This window comes from Meriones unguiculatus, chromosome 21 (genome assembly GCF_030254825.1).
Source record: "Meriones unguiculatus strain TT.TT164.6M chromosome 21, Bangor_MerUng_6.1, whole genome shotgun sequence".
Lineage (NCBI taxonomy): Eukaryota > Metazoa > Chordata > Mammalia > Rodentia > Muridae > Meriones > Meriones unguiculatus.
The window spans coordinates 5,656,150-5,675,472 of NC_083368.1; the positions used below are offsets into that span (position 1 = coordinate 5,656,150).

The 19,323-nt window shown below is 37.8% G+C and overlaps 1 protein-coding gene across 2 annotated transcripts in view; it reads right to left on the minus strand.

Annotated features, from left to right (window-relative positions):
• Snca (synuclein alpha) overlaps nucleotides 1-19,323 on the minus strand; it is a 91,882-nt gene that overhangs the window by 57,039 nt on the left and 15,520 nt on the right. For both annotated transcript variants that reach the window (XM_021659358.2, XM_021659357.2), the window contains exon 4: nucleotides 18,995-19,137. In XM_021659358.2, the coding sequence (XP_021515033.1) occupies nucleotides 18,995-19,137 (143 nt within the window). The remainder of the gene's footprint in view (nucleotides 1-18,994; nucleotides 19,138-19,323) is intronic.

The window sequence follows — 19,323 nt, forward strand, 5'->3', positions numbered from 1 at the left end:
CAAAAACCCACCAAACTTCCAAACCATATTCCAAAATGACAAAACAATGCTTAGTACATCCAGCTGCAGTAGCTGCATTTCTCTTGCTAACCACTCTTCACCCATTGTCTATGGCTCCAGTAACAGAGCAGGCACATAGTGAGCTTTTCAGGGGGCCAGCTGTCATATAGACTTTCAAGTAGCCGTAAACAAAATCAGGGGCTCTGCTGTTCCAGCAAAGCACTGATCCTACTGAGAGGCAACATGTTAAGTGGAATCTCAGAGTGGTTAGACTAAGATTTTTAATGGGTGACTTTTAAAATGTGACTTCTATATACACAACATATAAATCTTTCTCTATCCATTTCCCACTGTTTAAATATGTCATGGGATATTCGCTAACCGTTAGCCATTTTGAATAAAAGGCCACATGCTGTGATATGTAGGACTATATTCATGAGGATCCTATGACTCAGGATTAAATTCCCAAGAGGCACAGTACTCCTGATGAGTCAGACAGACATGGACTTTCAGGTCACAAGACCCCAGTTTGTTTTTGTTCAGGGTCACTTACCATTTATGAGATTTAGGGTTCATTTGATATTTTATAAGCTTTAAAATGTATTTGTAAAATGGAATTATATTGCTTTTTTTCTGATTTAGCATTAGTGTTTGACAATAAGTAGAATTTAATATATATTTTAAATTATGTAAAAATCTAAAATTTATAAAATGCTATAAAAAGTGATTGTCTCTGGTTACAGTCCTTTCTTCACATGGTTTATAATTTGTCAGGGTAATGTGACACTCATCAACCACAGTACAATTTGATAAATGTCAAGATGAAGCATTAGAATTTCTAGACCTCTAAGTAATAGACAGGCCATAAACTCTAAGCTCCTTTATGGCAGGCACTACAACATTTATCACCACACCTCTCAACATGAATTTTGTTATTTTCAATTCATACAGTTTAAGTTACTGGATAATGAAACAATGTGCTCCTGACCAGGTAGCTAATGAGGTCATTCCCGCTTTCCACAGGACACTGGAGAAAACGGCATTACCTAGATTTAACTACACAGACTATCTCCAGAATTACAATTTCTTGAAGCTAAATGATCTGCATACATTATCACATAGCATATGGAAAGTGTCAAAATCTTGGGTCTCTTTGCCAGATGCTCCTGCAGGCAGGGTTTGTACTGTCTTGAGCCTTGGTTTTTACCATGGTTCTGTAGCAATACTGCTGTTTTACTGTTTTTCCATTAAATAAACAAAGACAACAGACTCTTAACAACCTCAATTCTGTTTGCCACCTTTAGGAAAAGCTATCCTGGACAGAACATCAAGATAAATTTGTGGAAGATTTAGTATCTTAGCTCATCGTCTCCATGGGTGCTCAACAGAGAAGAGGTTTGGAATGATCTGGTGTTATCAGGAGAAAAAAAATGCCTTGGACTTCCTGTCTAGAGCTAAGACTGATTGAGGAAACTGTTGCTTTATATTAATTTTTGAGTTTAATATGGGATGAAATGGCACAATGGTATTTCACTGCATCCTAGGACACTGAACATAAGCTGCCTACAATGAAATGCATAAAACCGTAGATATGACTTATAGGAAAACTCCATTGTAGTAGCTGTGACAATATTTTAAAACATTTCAATTGTATCAAATACAAGTATTAAGAAATTTTAAGTCTGCCAGGTGTGATGGCACAGGCCTGCAATCTTAGCACTCAGGGAAGCAGAGGCAGGCTGATCTCTGTGAGTTCAAGACCAGCCAGGTCTACAAGGTGAGTCCAGGATAGCCAAGGCTACACAAAGAAACCCTATCTCAATATATATATATATATATATATATATATATATATATATGTCTTCTTTCAATTATCCTAAAGGAAATCCATAGGAAAGAAAAAGCAAATTCCAAACTGACAGAAAACTTACAGGAACTAACATAAAAAGTACATAGAAAATGAAATTTTATAAAAATACTATAGATTTATAATCGGTGGGAAATGAAGGCAGTTCTTGTAAAACACCAAACAAAAATTATATACACATTTTACTGCATTTTTACAATGAATTTAAAAAGGAAAGTTGGTTTGATGGCAGCAAAAGTCCTTCCTTCCATGTATGTGCAGCCCGGCTTGGGTTAGTTGAGATGCTTGGTAAAGAGCGAGCGAGTGGGGGAGGGGTGGCAGAAATAACTCCATATAAAATACTGCGAATAAATCCAGCAAAAGCTAAGGTGATGCTTCCCAGGCCCGTTTCTCCATTATTTCCCATGTGGCACGAAGTATTACTTTCAAGTAAACATCCTAGTCTGAGAGGAGAAGGCGGGGATAACCTGTAGTTGCAATAACTTCTGCATGCGTGAGGCAATGGCTGAGAGCTGCAGGGCCAGCTCCGGGCTCCTCTAACACTACCATCTAGAAGACGGTCAGGCAGGCCACAGATACAAAAGACTGGTGTCTCTCAAGCATCTTCACATATTTCTCACTGACATTCAGGTGTCGCAGATGGGTTTTGTATCTAGGAAAAAGTGCGCCCTTGGTTGTGAAAGTGACAACCCTTGGAAACAATTGAGCTGCGGAGCAACAGTTGATGCCTCCCACTGAAAAGAAACTGCTGTCTTTTGAGTTACAGCGTCCTCCTTAGACTTACTGTTTGAATGCTTAGTTATCAGGGAGTGACTCTACTTTAAAGAATTAGGAAGTGTGGCTTTGTTGGAGGAAATGTGATACTGGGGGAGGGCTTTGAGGTTTCAGAAACCCAAGCTAGGCCCAGTGGCTATCTGTGTTTCTGCTGCCTCTGGACTGAGATGTAGAACTCTCAGCTCTTTCTCCAGAACTATGGCTTGTTGCCATACTCCCTGCCATGATGTCAATGGACTAAGGCTCTGAAACTGTACGCAAGCTCCAGTTAAAGACTTTCCTTTATAAGAGCTGTCATGGCCATGGTGTCTTTTCACAGTAATAAAACACTGACTAAGGCACTAACCTACAGTGGATTTAACCAGAATAAATACCACAGTAGGCATTCTTTCTTGAGAAGTTTGAATATACTTTTTTTTTCAATTTAAAATTTTACTACATGCTTTAACATTCACGTTTTCTTTAATTTTTACAATTCAGTAGTACTTTTATTTGTGAGATTATAATTACAATACTTCTTTCCTTTTTCCATAGCCTCCCATGTATCTACGACTGCTTTCTGTCAAATTCATGCCAACTTTCTTTTTACTTGTTAATCTATGCATGTATATGTACTGTACTTTTTTAATATAAGATTTGTCAAACTGGAAGATATGCTCACAAAGGAGAAAATTTTAGGTAACTAGTGTACTTTATAGATAAAGTACGTCACAGTTTTCCTTTTGAATCTTGACTAACTTCAGAGTTGAATACTTAGAATCACAAATGTTCTCCCATCCCTTCGCATAGCCTCATTCATCCTCCTTCCCAAACGTACTAAATATGTGTGTGAATGAATGAGAGAGAGAGAGAGAGAGAGAGAGAGAGAGCGAGCTGTGTGTATGTGCACTCTCTCCCTCTCAGTTCTTTGTCACTTGAGTAGTATTCCCTTCCAAAGAATTTGCATTTTTTAACTGGAAGCCTGCAGTAAAAGACAGGAGGAACATGAGATCATTTTTAGGCCTACCTTAGTGTTTTAATTTACTGTTTATATTCCAATTATTACTGGTAAGCATTAGGTATTTTTGGATTTGGGCTTGGGTATGTTGTTTTGGAGGGCATTATTTCCAAAGGATAACTCACAGTTAAATTTTACTTTCAAAAAGAAACATATAGTTCAAAGACTCCCAAATTATACATGAGATCCCTGTACAGCTATGAAATAAACTCATACACTACGGATGTGTCTAACTACTAGGAATAAAATTACTACAATAAAAAAAAATTCCAAAATGTGCTTTTGTGACTTTCTGTACCTTAGTGAACAGTATAACAAGCACTTTGAGAATGATATGTAAGACAGGGATTTTATAATGCTGTGAATGAAATTAACAAAAAGAGGAAGATAACACTCTAACGGCACATGAAAATAAGTATAATTGCTATTATGGCCTGAATGTCCTCAAAACCTGTTCCTTGAAATGTAATCACTAGTGTTACACTTTTGTGTTATGAGGCTTTTTAGAGGTAATTACATCATAATGAACCTGTGACCCAGTAAGGGGATGTGAGAGAACAAGTTCACTTGGTCAGTTCTTTCCACTTTGTGAGGACAGCAAACCTCCTGTCCAAGATACAGGAACAAGATACCATCTTAGAGCAAAGAGGAGATCCTCCAGGACACTAAACACTTGAATTTTGAATTCTCAGCCTTTATAAAGTGATAAGTAAATTCCTGATGTTCATAAATCACCCAACCTCATGTATTTTTTTTTTAACCACAGCACATATTGACTATGAGGACAGCTCTCTCAGAGTCCAAAAGATTGGTGATAAGAATCGTCAAAGCCAGTTAATTATCAGAAATACTTGTCAAATATGCATGAGGCAATAAATTAACCACTCGGGAAGTACAATCCACTCGGGAAGTACAATCCATAGCTCTTAGGAATTTTTTATTTAAGTGTGTTCCGGTATTTGGATATGGCATGCAATTATCATAAGCTAATGAGAAAGAGAATTGCCAGTATTTCATATTGGTTTGATAATTAAGATAAAAAATATGTAAAAGAACTGCTCCAGCTGGAAATTGTTAATGATCAGAAGCTACAGGACTTTACAAAAAAATCTGATTGCATACTAGGAGGAGACAGATGATTGATGCCAGTGTCCCCAAAATCAATCTTATACATCAATACAGTTATAATGCTTGATACAGTATTGAACACATAGTATGAATTAACTAGACGAACTCAGAAATGGCATGGATAAATGAAAGAACAGCAAAGGTCATAGCCATATTAATAATTTCAAGTTCTACAAAGTTAAAATGACTTTATAAATCGATTTAAGTTAGAATTTGGAAATCAAAAAGGAATATTTGTATCTTTAATTCCTAATTGTAATTAAAAGAGGATAATGTTAGAAACATACACACACATGCATCACACACATAGGCACCACACGTATATACGTTTAAGAAGAAAAGTGTTTACAATGTTTAATACTGCTTTATAATCTTTTCACTTATTATGACACCCATTATTCTTCTGCACCTTTCTTTTCAAGTAATAATCACATGGGATAGGCCATCATGTGTTTAGCCTAGTGGTTATTGTCAAGTTTCTAGCATTTAAGAAATATATCATAACTAAATGCTTTGATAAACAACCTTATATTTAAATTTAGAACTGCTAAACTCTTGAACACAAAATACACTGAGTGGAAAAGCATACTTGCAGTGAGTGTCTACCAGTGTCCCCTGTGTGCTTAGGGATGCTGCTGTCAACCATTCTTAACCTGTGACATAGGGGTGCTGAGCACGTACAGCAGCAGCAGAAAGTGCTGTCTCCTCCCACACCAGCCTCAGTTCCTGAGAGTCAACACTGCAATGCCAGGTTTCTTGGTTCTCTGGGTCAAATTAGGTCTTAGAAAGAAGTGTAGGCTGATTCGTCACAAGGAGAGAAGAGAACAGGGAGAATGTTCTCCTTCCAAAGCCCATCCATCGATTGGGAATGTACCAGTGAGGCACAATTCAACCACATAAAAAAGTGGTCACAGGCAGAGCTGTCTAGAAGTCTAGGATGACTTCTATTTGCAAGAGCAAGAGCATTCTGTGTCTTTCTTTTTCCTCTTCTCTCAGGAGAGGTGCAGTCCTACTTTTGAAAGAACTTGGGGAAGAAGGAACTCTTAATTTCTGTGTGGAGTTGTTTTCTGGGTCATCTCCCATTTCAGGAATTTCTAGCATGACGAATTAGCACGAGGAGACATTTTCTGTGTTTTCCACTAATGTCGGGGAGGAAAGGGAATGAGGCGATGGTGATGCCAATTTCATAGCTGGTCTCACCATCAAGGCAATAAGTATCCTTTCTAGGATTTTGGGCAAAACCTCACAAGAACATAGGGCTCATTTCCTTGTCCTTCCCTCAGGAATGTTAAAGAAAGTGTCTACAAAAGAATAGAGTGTGATATGAAATGCTGAGAACTCAGTCGCTTGCTCTGAATATATCTTTTATCTTAAACTAACCATTATTAAGAAGAAAAACAAAAAACAAACAAACAAAAAAAAAACAGAGTGAGGAGGGTCATTAACCCAGGCCATCTCCTGTCTGTGTTCCATTGAACACTTAGAATTATTCTGCAAACACCTGGCAACAAGAGCCACTAAGAAAGATAAGTATACACCTACCATATAATGCTAGGAACTCAGGTTTTCTTCTATTTAAATGAAAAGTTTGTAACTTGGTTTATACCAGTGTTTCCCAAAATTATTTGAGCAGAACCTTTTCTAATTACAACATGAAGATAATATTCAATAAAACCTAGTGGTTTTGAGAAATCTAAAGGAAAGTAACAGTGGTGTGACTGCTAATCTCAATTGTGAACTTGATAGGATCTAGAGTCATCAAGGAGATGAACCTCTGGGAATGCCTGGGAGAAGTTATCTTGATCAGATAACTGAAGTGGGAAAACTACTCCACTGTGGATGGCACTATGCCCTGGGCTAGGATCTTGAATTGTAGAAGAAGAGAAAATGAGCAAAATGCTAGTATTCATAACTCTGCTCCTGACTGGGGTTTTTGGGTGTTACTTGCTGTTTCAAGCTTCTGCTGCCTCAGTTTCCCTACCATGATGATTTGTAAGTCACAGAAAACCTTTCTACTTTAAGTTGCTCATGTCAGAGGATTTTAATCACAGCAACATGAAAGAAACTAATATAAGGAATATAAGTTGTTTTATTTAGCCCAATAAAGTAGCATCCTCAGTAAAGTCTATTCCTTTCTGTGTTAAGCTGCTTAATAAAGCCAAACTACATGAATGTAGAAAGAGTCTCTGAAATCACGGTTCCAAAGCAGAGATGGAAAGAGAAACATCAGACTCTTTTCAGAAAATACAACACCTATGTATTCAATCCAGTTGATTGTTTGTCTTTGCTGCCTAATTTCTGTCTTATTCCAACTCTATGCAATTGGCCAGCCAATTACAGAGGAAGAGTGCAATTTTAGAAAGGTTAAATGAGTTGTCAGCAGTCTGGCAATGCATGATTGAAAAACGACTGGCCTTAAACTCAAGCCATTGACTCGAGATACAAAACATTCCAAGCTCATTTCATTCAACAGTTCTGTTTCATGAATAAAAATGTCTATGCTCAAAGCAGTGTAGTGACCTAATCCAGCATGGTGAAAATGATGAGAGCAATGCCAAACTCCATGTCCTACAGAGTTGCCCTCTGTACATAGCCACACTTTCTATATGCCTGAGCAAGGTTAATAGTGCATGCAAACCAGGACCTGGGTATAAAGATCAGGACCAGATGGCTGTCAAAGTGCATCAAGGAGCAGATATGAAGTCTCTCTAATCAGACCACATATGAACTACCTTTGTTACTAACTTACAGTAGCTGTCCTTCAGAGACAAATGATTGCTACCATAGGAAATTCTGTTAGGATTAGTAGAGATGGTTTGAAAGGCATCTGGTTCACACATGTTGTAAAATTAGATTAAACATGAAATATTACAGTAATTTTACACTTTGTGTGACAAATACATTGACCCCCAAGCTTGGTGACATAGTAGGAAGCACATCCCTTCTCCCAGAGTTAGCAGATAACACATGATACAGTCAGAAAACATCAGAGTGACAAGGCGAAGCTGAGCATGCATTCCCTAGAGCCGTGTGACAGGGTTTCATACAATATATTAAAAAGAAAATTTCCCTTTTTTTGTGTGTGTGGATGCCCAATAATCAAATAGAAAAAAGTGTGTGTATGTATGTATGTATGTATGTATGTATGTATGTATGTATATGTGTGTGTTTATGCGTGTGTGAAAGGGGGGGGAAGGGAGGGTTTGCTGATGGTTTGCTATTGCAAATTTTCAAATTCATGCCCTCAAAATTGTAGCTAAAAATCTAAAGTTCATTTGATTCCTTGCATTCAGAGACTTGTAAATGGACTCATTAGTATGAACTGAGTTTAAAATAAATCAGCATATTGTTTTAATTAGAAAACGCCAAATGAAAGATAAGGAAAAAAGGAAGCTGAAGAACACACGACCTCTTCCCAGTTTCTCACGTGTTCCATCAACATCTATTCACTGTTTGTTTTAATATGTACTATTGCTTTTATGGAAATTAAATACTACCATGAAACTTTTATAAATATGTTTAATAATTCCGCTACACCAGGAGATGGAGTGGATCTTTAACATCTGCCCCCAAATTAAAGTATTGATAGAAAGTATGATAAAACTTTTTATGAAATAATTACTTCATATTGGAATTGAGAATTCATTTTCTCATAATAGAATGATCAGATTCATGATATATATCATCTAATTCCAGCTCTCATAATTATTTATTCCCATGCAAGACAAAATTGGTCTCATTTACTTTATTTCTATTTTTGAAAATATCATGGAGGGCCTCTGAAAGACTCTGCCTAGCAGGGTATCAAAGTAGATGCTAAGGCTCATAGCCAAACTTTGGGCAGGGAATCTTATAAAAGAATGGGGAGATAGAAAGACCTGGAAGGGACAGGAACTCCACAAGGAGACCAATACAACCAAAAATTCTAGGCATAGGGGTCTTTTCTGAGAGTGATACTCCAACCAAGGACCATGCATGGTGATAACCTAGAAACCCTGTACAGATGTAGCCCTTGGCTGCTCAGTTTCCAAGTGGGTTTCCTAGTAAGGGGGGCAGGGGCTGTCTCTGAGATAAAGTGGCCAGCTCTTTGATCACCTTCCCCTGGGGGATGCAGCTTTGCCAGGCCACAGAGGAAGATGATGCAGCTAGTCCTGATGAGACCTGATAGGCTAGGGTCAAATAGATGGGGAGGAGGTCCTCCCCTATCAGTGGACTAGGGGAGGTACATAGGAGAAGAAGAGGGAGGGTAGGACTGGGGGGAAATGAGGGAGGGGGTTACAGCTGGGATACAGTGAATAAATTGTAATAAATAATAAAATAGAATAAAGACAACTTAGGCAATTATAACACACACACACAAAAAGAAAAATACCAAGAAAAATGTCAAGTAAATGTGTTATGTCCTTAATTGTTGTATATTTCTAATATTTGGAGAACCATAGGACATCTTCTGTCATTTTATTTTGACAAACAACAGTTTATTGACAAACAATGTTTCTATGGGATTAGAGTCAAAGTCTATAACAAAAAAGCAACAAATCAAACTATTTCTTGCCTTTTGAAATTGGGGTGAGACTAGTGACTGCCATGATATATAAACACATCTTAATTGCTTTCTGACTCTATATGTAGGTGTTATCTACGTTTGCCATTTTTGTTACAAAGTGAAAAGTACAGACTACATTGGAAAAGAGATTAAAAAGAAAACAAGCAACCTATGTTGCTAAGGCATGTAAAGACAATAGCTAATATTGAGTGTGTCCAGTTAATTTGAAGACAACAGCTAATATCGAGCATATAAAAGTAAATTTCCAAGGGAGTAACTTTTAGCTTCTATTACTAAAAAATATAGAAAAGTAACTCTGAGATGGCAGACATATTGTTTGATTGTAGGAGTTTGTGTGAGCGTTTGTGTGAGCGTGTGTGTGTGTAGATGAATGTATCATGTTTTATCCCATTAATATATAAAATAAATTTCATAAATCATGTATTTTTGAAACTTTGCATAGAGTGGTAGCCGCTCAATGATTGTTGCTAACATTCACAATTCATCTCCATCCATATAAATTCAATGAAATGGTGTCAGACACAATACAACCACCGAACAGCTGTGTTTATAAATAGGAACAGTTAGCAGATACTTCTTTACGCAGAAACATTATTTTATGTTTATGGATCACACTGCAAAAATGTTACTGATGGTGTCTTATGAAACAAATCAGTGAGGTCATTGTGGTTTTTCTTTTTTGGCATATTATTATACTTTAAGATTCCAGTGCTGTTCATGAGCTGCACTCCCACACAAACACAGAGCAGGTCACTCACTCTGTCACAAGTCTTTCATGTAGGTTTGACTATTCCTAACAATTGTGTTGACTGTCTCCAACTTAAAACACAGGTTGCAGAATTCTAATGTTTTCAGATGACGCATTGCATTAACTGTTAGTAAACACTGAAGGAGGAAAATCTACTGTGCAGGAAAGTGTTTCATTTGATTCCACCTGTAATCTATGAATTTGTTTACAGAAACCCAGATGGTTGCCTGTGGCCTGTCTTTGTGAGCTGGGGATAAAATAGCTCACCCATGTAGAGGCAGCACATATCATCTGAATGAGCTCCATTTCAGTGTTTAAGAATTAATATGCTTTATTGTTCTGTACTTTTCAGGTTTCGGTGACATTAATATGAGGATATTTCTAGTTTTTCTGTGCCTAGGAATGATGAAAAACAACTTTGTATTTCTTTGTGAATTTTGCATCATGCATCCCATTCCCACTAATTCCTCCATCCTTCCATACCCACCCTCTGCCCTTGCAATCTCTCCAAAGAAAGCAAAGTATAAAAATAAAATAAATGAAATAAAATAAACAAGAAAGCATCTCTTGGTGGAAGCTGCAGTGTGTCACAGGATACCCTTTTGCCCAAACAGCTTTACTGGAAAATGCTCATTTCAATGAGTCATTGGTGTGGTTTGAGGCCTCTGGCTTCTGCTACATTTCAGATACCATACTGGATCCTCACTGGGACTCCTCTTACATATCCTGTTGTTGCTTGTGTCATGGAGATTCTGCAGCTTTGAATAACTTCAATAGCATGGGAACTGAAGGAGGAAGAGTTAGACACATGCCTGATAGGCAGACACACAGGAAGAAGGGCTATGACTAGGTAATAAAGAAGGCCAGTTTCTGAGATGTTTGCCTTCTTTCTTGCCCTCCTGACCTTAGACAAAAGCTTGGTAGCTTAAAACAAAGATCTAGCTGATATTTTGTCTTCCAACAGTAGGACTAAGCCCCTGCTGATGGACCAGCTCTTGATAGCTCAAGGCCAGATCAGGACATGTTTTCACAACACTTGTGGACCAACCAGCTGTTCTGCCTTTGTTCAGCTTGAACAATCCATACAGACTGTAAAAACTTCAGCAGTCAAGGAGCGACTAGGTGTTTCAGGATCCCGCGTCTAGCCTCTGCTTAATTGAGATGGTCTGTCTGTTTGTGCTTGCTCTTCTGTGTGTGAGTGTGAGTGTACATTTTCTCGCCTCCAATAAAAGCCTTTCTTTACCAGTGGATTCTCTCTGCTTTGTTTGAGAATTTTCCTACTGCTGCCTGTTACTCTTGAGATTTTCCTGCCATTTAATTCCTTAACCAGCAGAGAAGGCAAGCCAAATCAAGACCCTATGCAGTCACAGAATCATTCTATGAAAACATAAAATATGCAAAATTATCAGAACCTGATGTCGTCCAGCCACATAAGTTCTCAATGACACATACACACACACACACACACACACACACACACACACCCTAAAAATGTTTGGACATTTTTGATTCCTACAGGCAATAGTACATCACATCTTTGGTTGCCTCAATTGGGAAAAAATTGTATTTTCAGTTTATCCAGTCTTCTCTCTGATTTATAAATTTGTTTCTACATGCTGTTGCCTTTCTCTTGCATTTTCTTTATTTTATTGGTCCTACCCATCACAAAAGTTTCTAAATTTTTTGTGCTTAATTAAATCAGTTTTTTTTTTATTTAGTTTGGTGTTTATAAGGAAATTATTCCATATTATTCTTTTTGTTTTAAATATAGTCTTTTTCATATACAAAAAAAGAATTAATATGCACAACACTGCACACGCCAATCATGCTAACAGGAAGCAGGGAGAAAGCTGTGACAAACATTAAGACAATGCAAAATCTGACACTTTTCTTTCTGCCTTTGTCTTCTTCACTCAGTGCACACTGGGTCAGCTACCTTCTTAAGAATTAAGAAACAATTATAGACTGCATGTGTTTTATCCCTGTCTTGAAATCCAGGTTTTTCAAAAATTATTTATATTCTATTGATGAAATGTTTCAAAATTAGCATCTTTCTTCTAACTCTGAAGAAAAATAACTAACACTCCTGATCCTTGGTGCTTCAAGCTTTCTTGTATAAAAACTGTGAGTTACTATGTGGATAGGCTGGTATCTACCAGGGACAGGACGGGAGGCAAAGCAGCATCCTATATGCAAGGCAGTCACGCCATAATTGACTCAGTACTTTCATGCATGTTAAAAATGTTTTTATAACTCTGCCTACAACTTTTCATAGAACTCTAATTTGAGCCAAAGAGATGTCCATTTTTCTAGCAACGGTCAACTTGAAGAGCAGCCCGAAACAGAAGACCATTAAGCATCTGTAGAAGACTGGCCAGATGTCCCAGCCAAATGCTCCAGTGACTAGCTCTGCATTGTAAACACTGCCATGACAGCATGGAGTCCAATAACTTCCTTTGGTTGACATTGTTGGTACAAGCAGATCTTCCTCTCAGTCAAAATGGGAAATAATTTTATCTGCTGTACATAAAACCAGTACTAGTCTGCATTTCTGACTGTGTACAGTATTCATTTTCTGCTATAACAATCAAAAAATGAGTTTGGAGCAAGCTTCTACATACAGGTAATTAATTGTAGGTCAGGCCTATATATTATTGAGTCATTGATGAAGTTTCCCACATTTGGCATCACGTCAGTGTTTATTCCTGTTTGTGTACAGTACAGTTGCGCTCCATATATATGTTTATATGTGCATATTGATACATGAATGTAAATAAGTTCTAAATATCGCACAAAACAGAACTAAGCAAACAGAATAAACATGAACAAATATGGTCATTTCAGGATATGAACTCAAAATGCAAAATTAAGAAGCAATTTTACACAGATATCTAGCTACCTAAGAAAGAAATCAATGATTCTATTTAGGTAGTGTTAATAGCATCAAAACAATAACAAAATTAAGTACTTAGAAATAAACTTAATGCAGGTTTTAAAGTCTGTACTAATGGAAAACAATAAAATATTGATTAAAAAATTGAGACTATGGAGTTACATGGAAAGAAAACCTGTATTCATGGATCTGAAGAACGTACAATGTCAGAGGCCCACTGTAGCCAAAATGGCTCAGAGCTGGGACATGCCTTCTGTTCAAACTAAAATGACACATTTTACAGACACAGACAAAAACCCTAAACCCGGAAGAGATAGATCGAGGACCTTAAGTATCTAAAGGCACCTTGAGCAGAAAGTAATAACACCAAAATTTCAGATTCATACCTGGAGGCGTTAGACTGCCAGATCGAAAATTCTGTTACAAAGCTAGAGTAATCAAAACAGCATTATACTGACATAAAAACAGTGACATAATGAATGCAACGGAACAAAGAACCTGTAAACACACAGAGTAGACATCAATCAAGCTTTGACAAAAGTATCAAAAGCCCACAGTGGAAAAAGCAGCACTAGAAAACCCTCAATAAGCCTCACTGGCAAAACCGAGTAGTCAGACGCAGAAGGGAAAATGGGCTTAAGCCCAAAGACAGCATTCAAAACCTGAAAACTGCTATAAGAAAATGTAAAGGAAAATTTCTTGACATTGTTCTAAGCAATAATTTTTTTTTTGGAGAAGACCCCCCAAACTGCAGACTACAGAGTACAAATAAACAAACAAACTGCATCAGACTGACAGCTTCTCCACAGCAAATGAGACAACCGTCAGGATGCAGAAGTGACCTGTGAAATAGAAAATCATGCAAATCATGCATTTGTTAGGTGTTAATAATTTTAAAAAGTGAACTTGAATTAATCAATAGAAAGGAGGAAAGTAAGTTGGCTTTAAAATGGACAAAAACGTGTAACAGCCAGAAGGGATGGGGGACACCGTGGTCATCTAAACACAGCAGGACCAGCACACATATGAACTTACACAGTCTGAGGCAGCAAGGGCAGGGCCTGGGCAGCTGCACCAGATGGGGTCCTAGAGCTGAGAGGCAAAGTGGACACATGTTCCCATCCCTAACCCGGAAGCTATCTCCAATTGGTAACCACTTGCAAATGAAAAATTCGTTTAATCCAAGCCAGTTTCACCGGGAAACAAACCGTGCTGAAGGATGCATGCACAGCAGTAGATGGCCAGCAGAAAACGAGCTAGATGGCATCTTTGGGGAGGGGTCTTTGTCTCCTAATATTGTGCAGGGTCATTTTGTTTTTAACCTTACAGGTCTTTGCATATACATTATAGCTTCCAGTTTTGAGTTTTTAATGGGACTCCTGTATGTGCAAACTTGACTCGACATCTATATGTGTTTCTTATGCTTTTTCTTTGATTCTTTTTCTTCTGTTTTATTTAATGTTATCATTATTCCTTAGATACCCGGTTGTTTTCTAAGAAGTGAGAGAAAGGATGCGGATGTGAATGCGAGGGGAAGAGAGGAGGAACTGGGAGAATTTCAGGAAGGGAATGCCCTAGAAACCTCCTATGTGACACAGGTGTTACAGTTAGTGCTGTACTGTATAGCTGAACTGCCACCACGATAATAGAACCCGTCATTTAAGTTGCTGACTCTACTAATTATCTTGATTGCTGCAATCATTTTGGGTTGTGTGTATACTTACTAAAACATTGTGCTGTATTCCATAAATACAATTTTCTTTAGTTAGTTTCACCTTATTAAAGCTGGGGGCGAATCTCATCTTAGGTATCTGAAACCACACTGTCCACTGATATTAAAAATAGATAGAGTGCACAAGAGCAAGAATGTCCCAAAGAGATAAGTTTCGGGAGTAAAAGGGTAAAGAAATGAACTACTATAGCTTAATTCTAGACTGGAAAACACAAACAATAAATAAAAACAGGAGGAAGAAAGTGTTCCTTTATCACCCAGGAAGCAATGAAACAAATACCCTCAGAGAGCATGCTGGGTAAATCCATGGTCACTCTCTTTCCCCAGTGTTCCTGGTCCTAGATACCTTGGCTACCAAGAGATGGACAGTGTGGTTCATCCACCTCTAATACCCAGCTCTCTACAAGCCCTACTGGTCAAATGCTTCTTCATTATTTCTTACAAAGGACCAAATGAGGGCACTGACAATCAGTTAAAAAATAAGTAAATAAATAAATGCTTGTTTGACTTTACCAAGATAATTTTGAATAGAATCTGAAAGATCAAATAAAATACTTTAAATTTCATTAGGAATAAATTCAATGATTTTATTTAAGCTGTGAATATGTTTAGCATCAGAAAATATGGCTACAACTACTGGCATTTATTTGAGTAGTCCTTGAGTTATTATATATATATTCAAAACTTCATTGCTTTATCAGCTTTCTGGCAAAGTAGCAGAACTCACTCATTATATAAGAACAGGTCTTAAGCACTTAGCATGAGCTTTCACAACTAGCAAATGACCAGTGTAATATGAAGATCAACCACATTAACCCCAAACCCACTGGGTTTTATTCCAATTTCATGCTACAATTTCAATGTTTTCAGCTTCATTTTTATAGTAGAAAATTTTGAGAACCTATAATACTCATAGGAGAAATATCTGCAAGTGTTTCATTTTGTAACATCAGTAGATTTCTGCTTTAGAACATTAAAAACAGGGATAGGTATTTTTAAAGGTAGAAAACAAGCCCAAGTTGATACAATGTGAAGTGTTTTAATGAACCATCTGTGATTTCTATTGAATTTTTTTTTTTTTATGCAGACAAAGAAGAACATGCTTTCTGGCCTTTCTACATTCTGAAGCAATGAGTTCTTGCACTAACTCTAGTCTTGTTTAGTTGACAAAGAAAGCTATGTATTGATGGTGTGGCTAAAAAAAGTGATACTTCAGATAGATGTGTGCTAGGGGCATCAGATAACTCCAACAGGTTAGGCTGTAAGAACTTGATACTCACCTCTCCTCTACAAGTTCACATTCCTCATTGTACAATCAGGAATTAGTTTTAAATTGCGGGTCTGTTGGTGGCCTTCCTTCAGTCCTTCTATGCATGTGTGTGATCATACATTTTTCTGACAAAGGTTCCCCTTTTCTTTGGATTGTCTGTAACCTGCGATGCTAGATGCCTCCACACTGATCTGGTGTCTCCTAAATTCCCAAGTATGTGGTAAAGATACACATATAATTACAATTCCAAATGGAAAATAGGCATTGATATAATTATTGCCATAAAAAGGCTACTACAGAAGGATATTCCTCACAGAGGAGAGCTTGCTTGATTGGTCCTTTGTTCACATCAGCGGCTGCTCCCTAGATTGCCTTGGTTACGTTTAATTGCTCTAAAAATGGAGCTGGCTAAGGGAAGTCTAAGTATGCCATGAGGTTTCCAATCCTCAGTGCTTTAGCTATGAAGTTTGTTTTGCTACCTAGGATGACTGAGATAGAGAAAACCCAGACTAGTCTGTCCACAGATGAAAGTGTTTTTCTTTTGGGTTTCAGGATGTCTATTTCAGAACCATTTTAATTTTTTTTCATTATTATTATTATCATTTATTACAATTTATTCGCTTTATATCCCCAAATGTAGACCCTTCCTCATATACTCCTGGTCCCACCCTTCCTCTCTCCCTTTCCCCCACTATGTCCCTCCCCTAGTCCACTGATAGGGGATGTTCTCCTCCCCTACTATCTGATGCTAGCATATCAGGTCCCATCAGGACTGCCTGGATCCTCTTTCTCTGTAGCCTAGTAAGGCCACTTCACCCTGGAGAACCAAGTTCATGCCAGTGACTGTTCCTGTTCCCCTTATTAGGGAACCCCCATGGAGACTGAGCTGCCCATGTGCTACATCTGAGCAAGGAGTCTAGTGCTTTCCAAGCATGGTTGATTCATCAGCCTCTGTAGGACCCCCTGGGACCAGATTTTTTGGCTCTGTTGGTTTCCTTGTGGAGTTCCTGTCCCCTCCAGGTCTTTCTATCTCCCTCTTCTTCCATAAGGATTCTGGCACTCTGCCCTAAGTTTGGATATGAGTCTCAGCATCTGCTTTCATACCTTTCTGGGTAGTCTTTTAGAGGCCCTCTGTGGAAGGCTCCTGTCTGTTTTCTGTCTTCTCCTACAACCATTGTCTATCCTGTTTGCCTTCCGAATGAGGATTAAGCATCTTCCCTAGGGTGCTCCTTGTTGTTTAGCTTCTTTAGGACTATAGATTTAATGTGTTTATCTTATATTATATGGCTAATATCCACTTATAAGTGAGTATATACCATGTGTGTCTTTCTGCTTCTGGGTTATCTCACTCAAGATGATATCTTCTAGTTCCATCCATTTGCCTGCAAATTTCATGATTTCCTTGGTTTTGATTGCTGAGTCATATTCCATTGTGTTAATGTGCCACAATTTCTATATTCATTCCTCTGTTGAGGGACATCTAGGTTGTTTCCAGATTCTGGTTACTATGAATAAAGCTGCTATGAACATGGTTGAGCGAATGTCCTTGTTGTATAGTTGAGAATCTTTTGGATATATTTCCAGGAGTGGCAAAGCTGGATCTTGAGGTAGTACTATTCCTAATTTTCTGAGAAAGTGCCAGAAGAATTTACAAAGTGGTTGTGCAAGTTTACATTCCCACCAGCAATGGAGGAGGGTTCACCTTTCTCTACAACCTCTCCAGCATGTATTGTCACTTGAGTTTTTGATCTTAGTCATTCTGATGGTGTAAGGTAAAATCTCAGGGTCATTTTGATTTGCATTTCCCAAATGACAAAGTACATTGAACATCAGAACCCTTTTTATTACAACTTTTGGATCAATCACAGGTTTTATACCATGTATATGGTTATTAATATTCAAAACTGCTGTTTCTACATTCTTCCTATCTTTAGTAAGGGCCCATTATTTTGCTGACTTTGTGGTTAGGAACTTGCCTATACACATGAAGTAGCAATGAAAAATCATAAATATTTCCCATTCTGATAGCAACTACCTAGAAAAGGAGAAATAAAGAACATATTTAAAATAAGTAAATTATTTAATTTATTTGAAGAGCAAGGATGCTTAGGCAAACAGGAAGAAATTAGAGTAGTCAGGTTAGGGCCTTCATAAGTGAGAATGGTTCCAACTTTAAGTAAGTGAAGGCAGACATTACCAGAAAGGTGTCATTCAACAAAGACCCAGGAGAGGAGGAACTGAGAGCCAAGTGCAAGCTCTTACAGAGGAGCTCTCCAGGCAGAGCCAGGGCAAAGCAGAGTATCTCAAAAATAAATAAATATATGTGTATTAATATATAAAACATTTGGCAAAAAAGAACACAAAAAATTGCGAAACTCATCCTGACCTATGATCATGAGGTTTGTGAAACTTCATCTTTCAGGAAGCTTTGTAATCTATTTCTTTGACATTTAATAGGAAAGTTGTACCTAGACTATGTCACTAAAGCTTCATATGTATCCAGAAGCAAATTTAAAATTCTAAAAACATAAGAATCACCATATGAAACCATGATCTGTGTTTGGTATGCACTTTAAGACTCTCAGTTTGCAAAATAATATATTTGGTAATGAGTTGTTATCTGATATGCAAATATGCCATTTAATAAGAAATGACATCATTACAAAGAAATCAAATGAAAGATCTCCATTCGGGAAATTTAGGAATCAGGCATGAAAATGTTTGCTATTGCTAACAGAAGGAATTCCAACCCCACCATTCACATGAAAGCAGCCATTCTTTCTGAAATGTCACTGATCCCTTAGCTTTTATTACATTGTTTACTTCCATAGCTTTCTTCCAGAAGTTAAAACAATCGAGGATATTGTATAGTGTACATGACATTTCCCAGGGAAAACAGTGCATCAAAATAAGAGCTCTGTAAAAGTGCAGGCATTTCCCGCAGTTCATATCGTGTACATGCTTTCTGGTGTATGCAAGCGATCATGCTGTGCACTGCAGAAAAAAAGGCAGTCATACCTTGCCCATCTGGTCCTTCTTGACAAAACCAGTGGCAGCAGCAATATTCCCAGCTCCCTCCACGGTCTTCTGAGCGACTGCTGTCACACCAGTCACCACGGCCCCGCCAACATTTGTCACTTGCTCTTTGGTCTTCTCAGCCACTTAGGAATATTAAGAGCAACAACAGATTAAAACATGTGGTATGAGAGAGACTTCCAATAATTCTGCTGTCAGTAGCTGTCAGCTTCTATAGATAAGCAGACAAAGGGCAAGAGGAGTGTGAAGAATCAAGACAAGGTAGAAGTGACATACTTCAGCCAAGCACTCAATCTGAGTTGTAACACAGA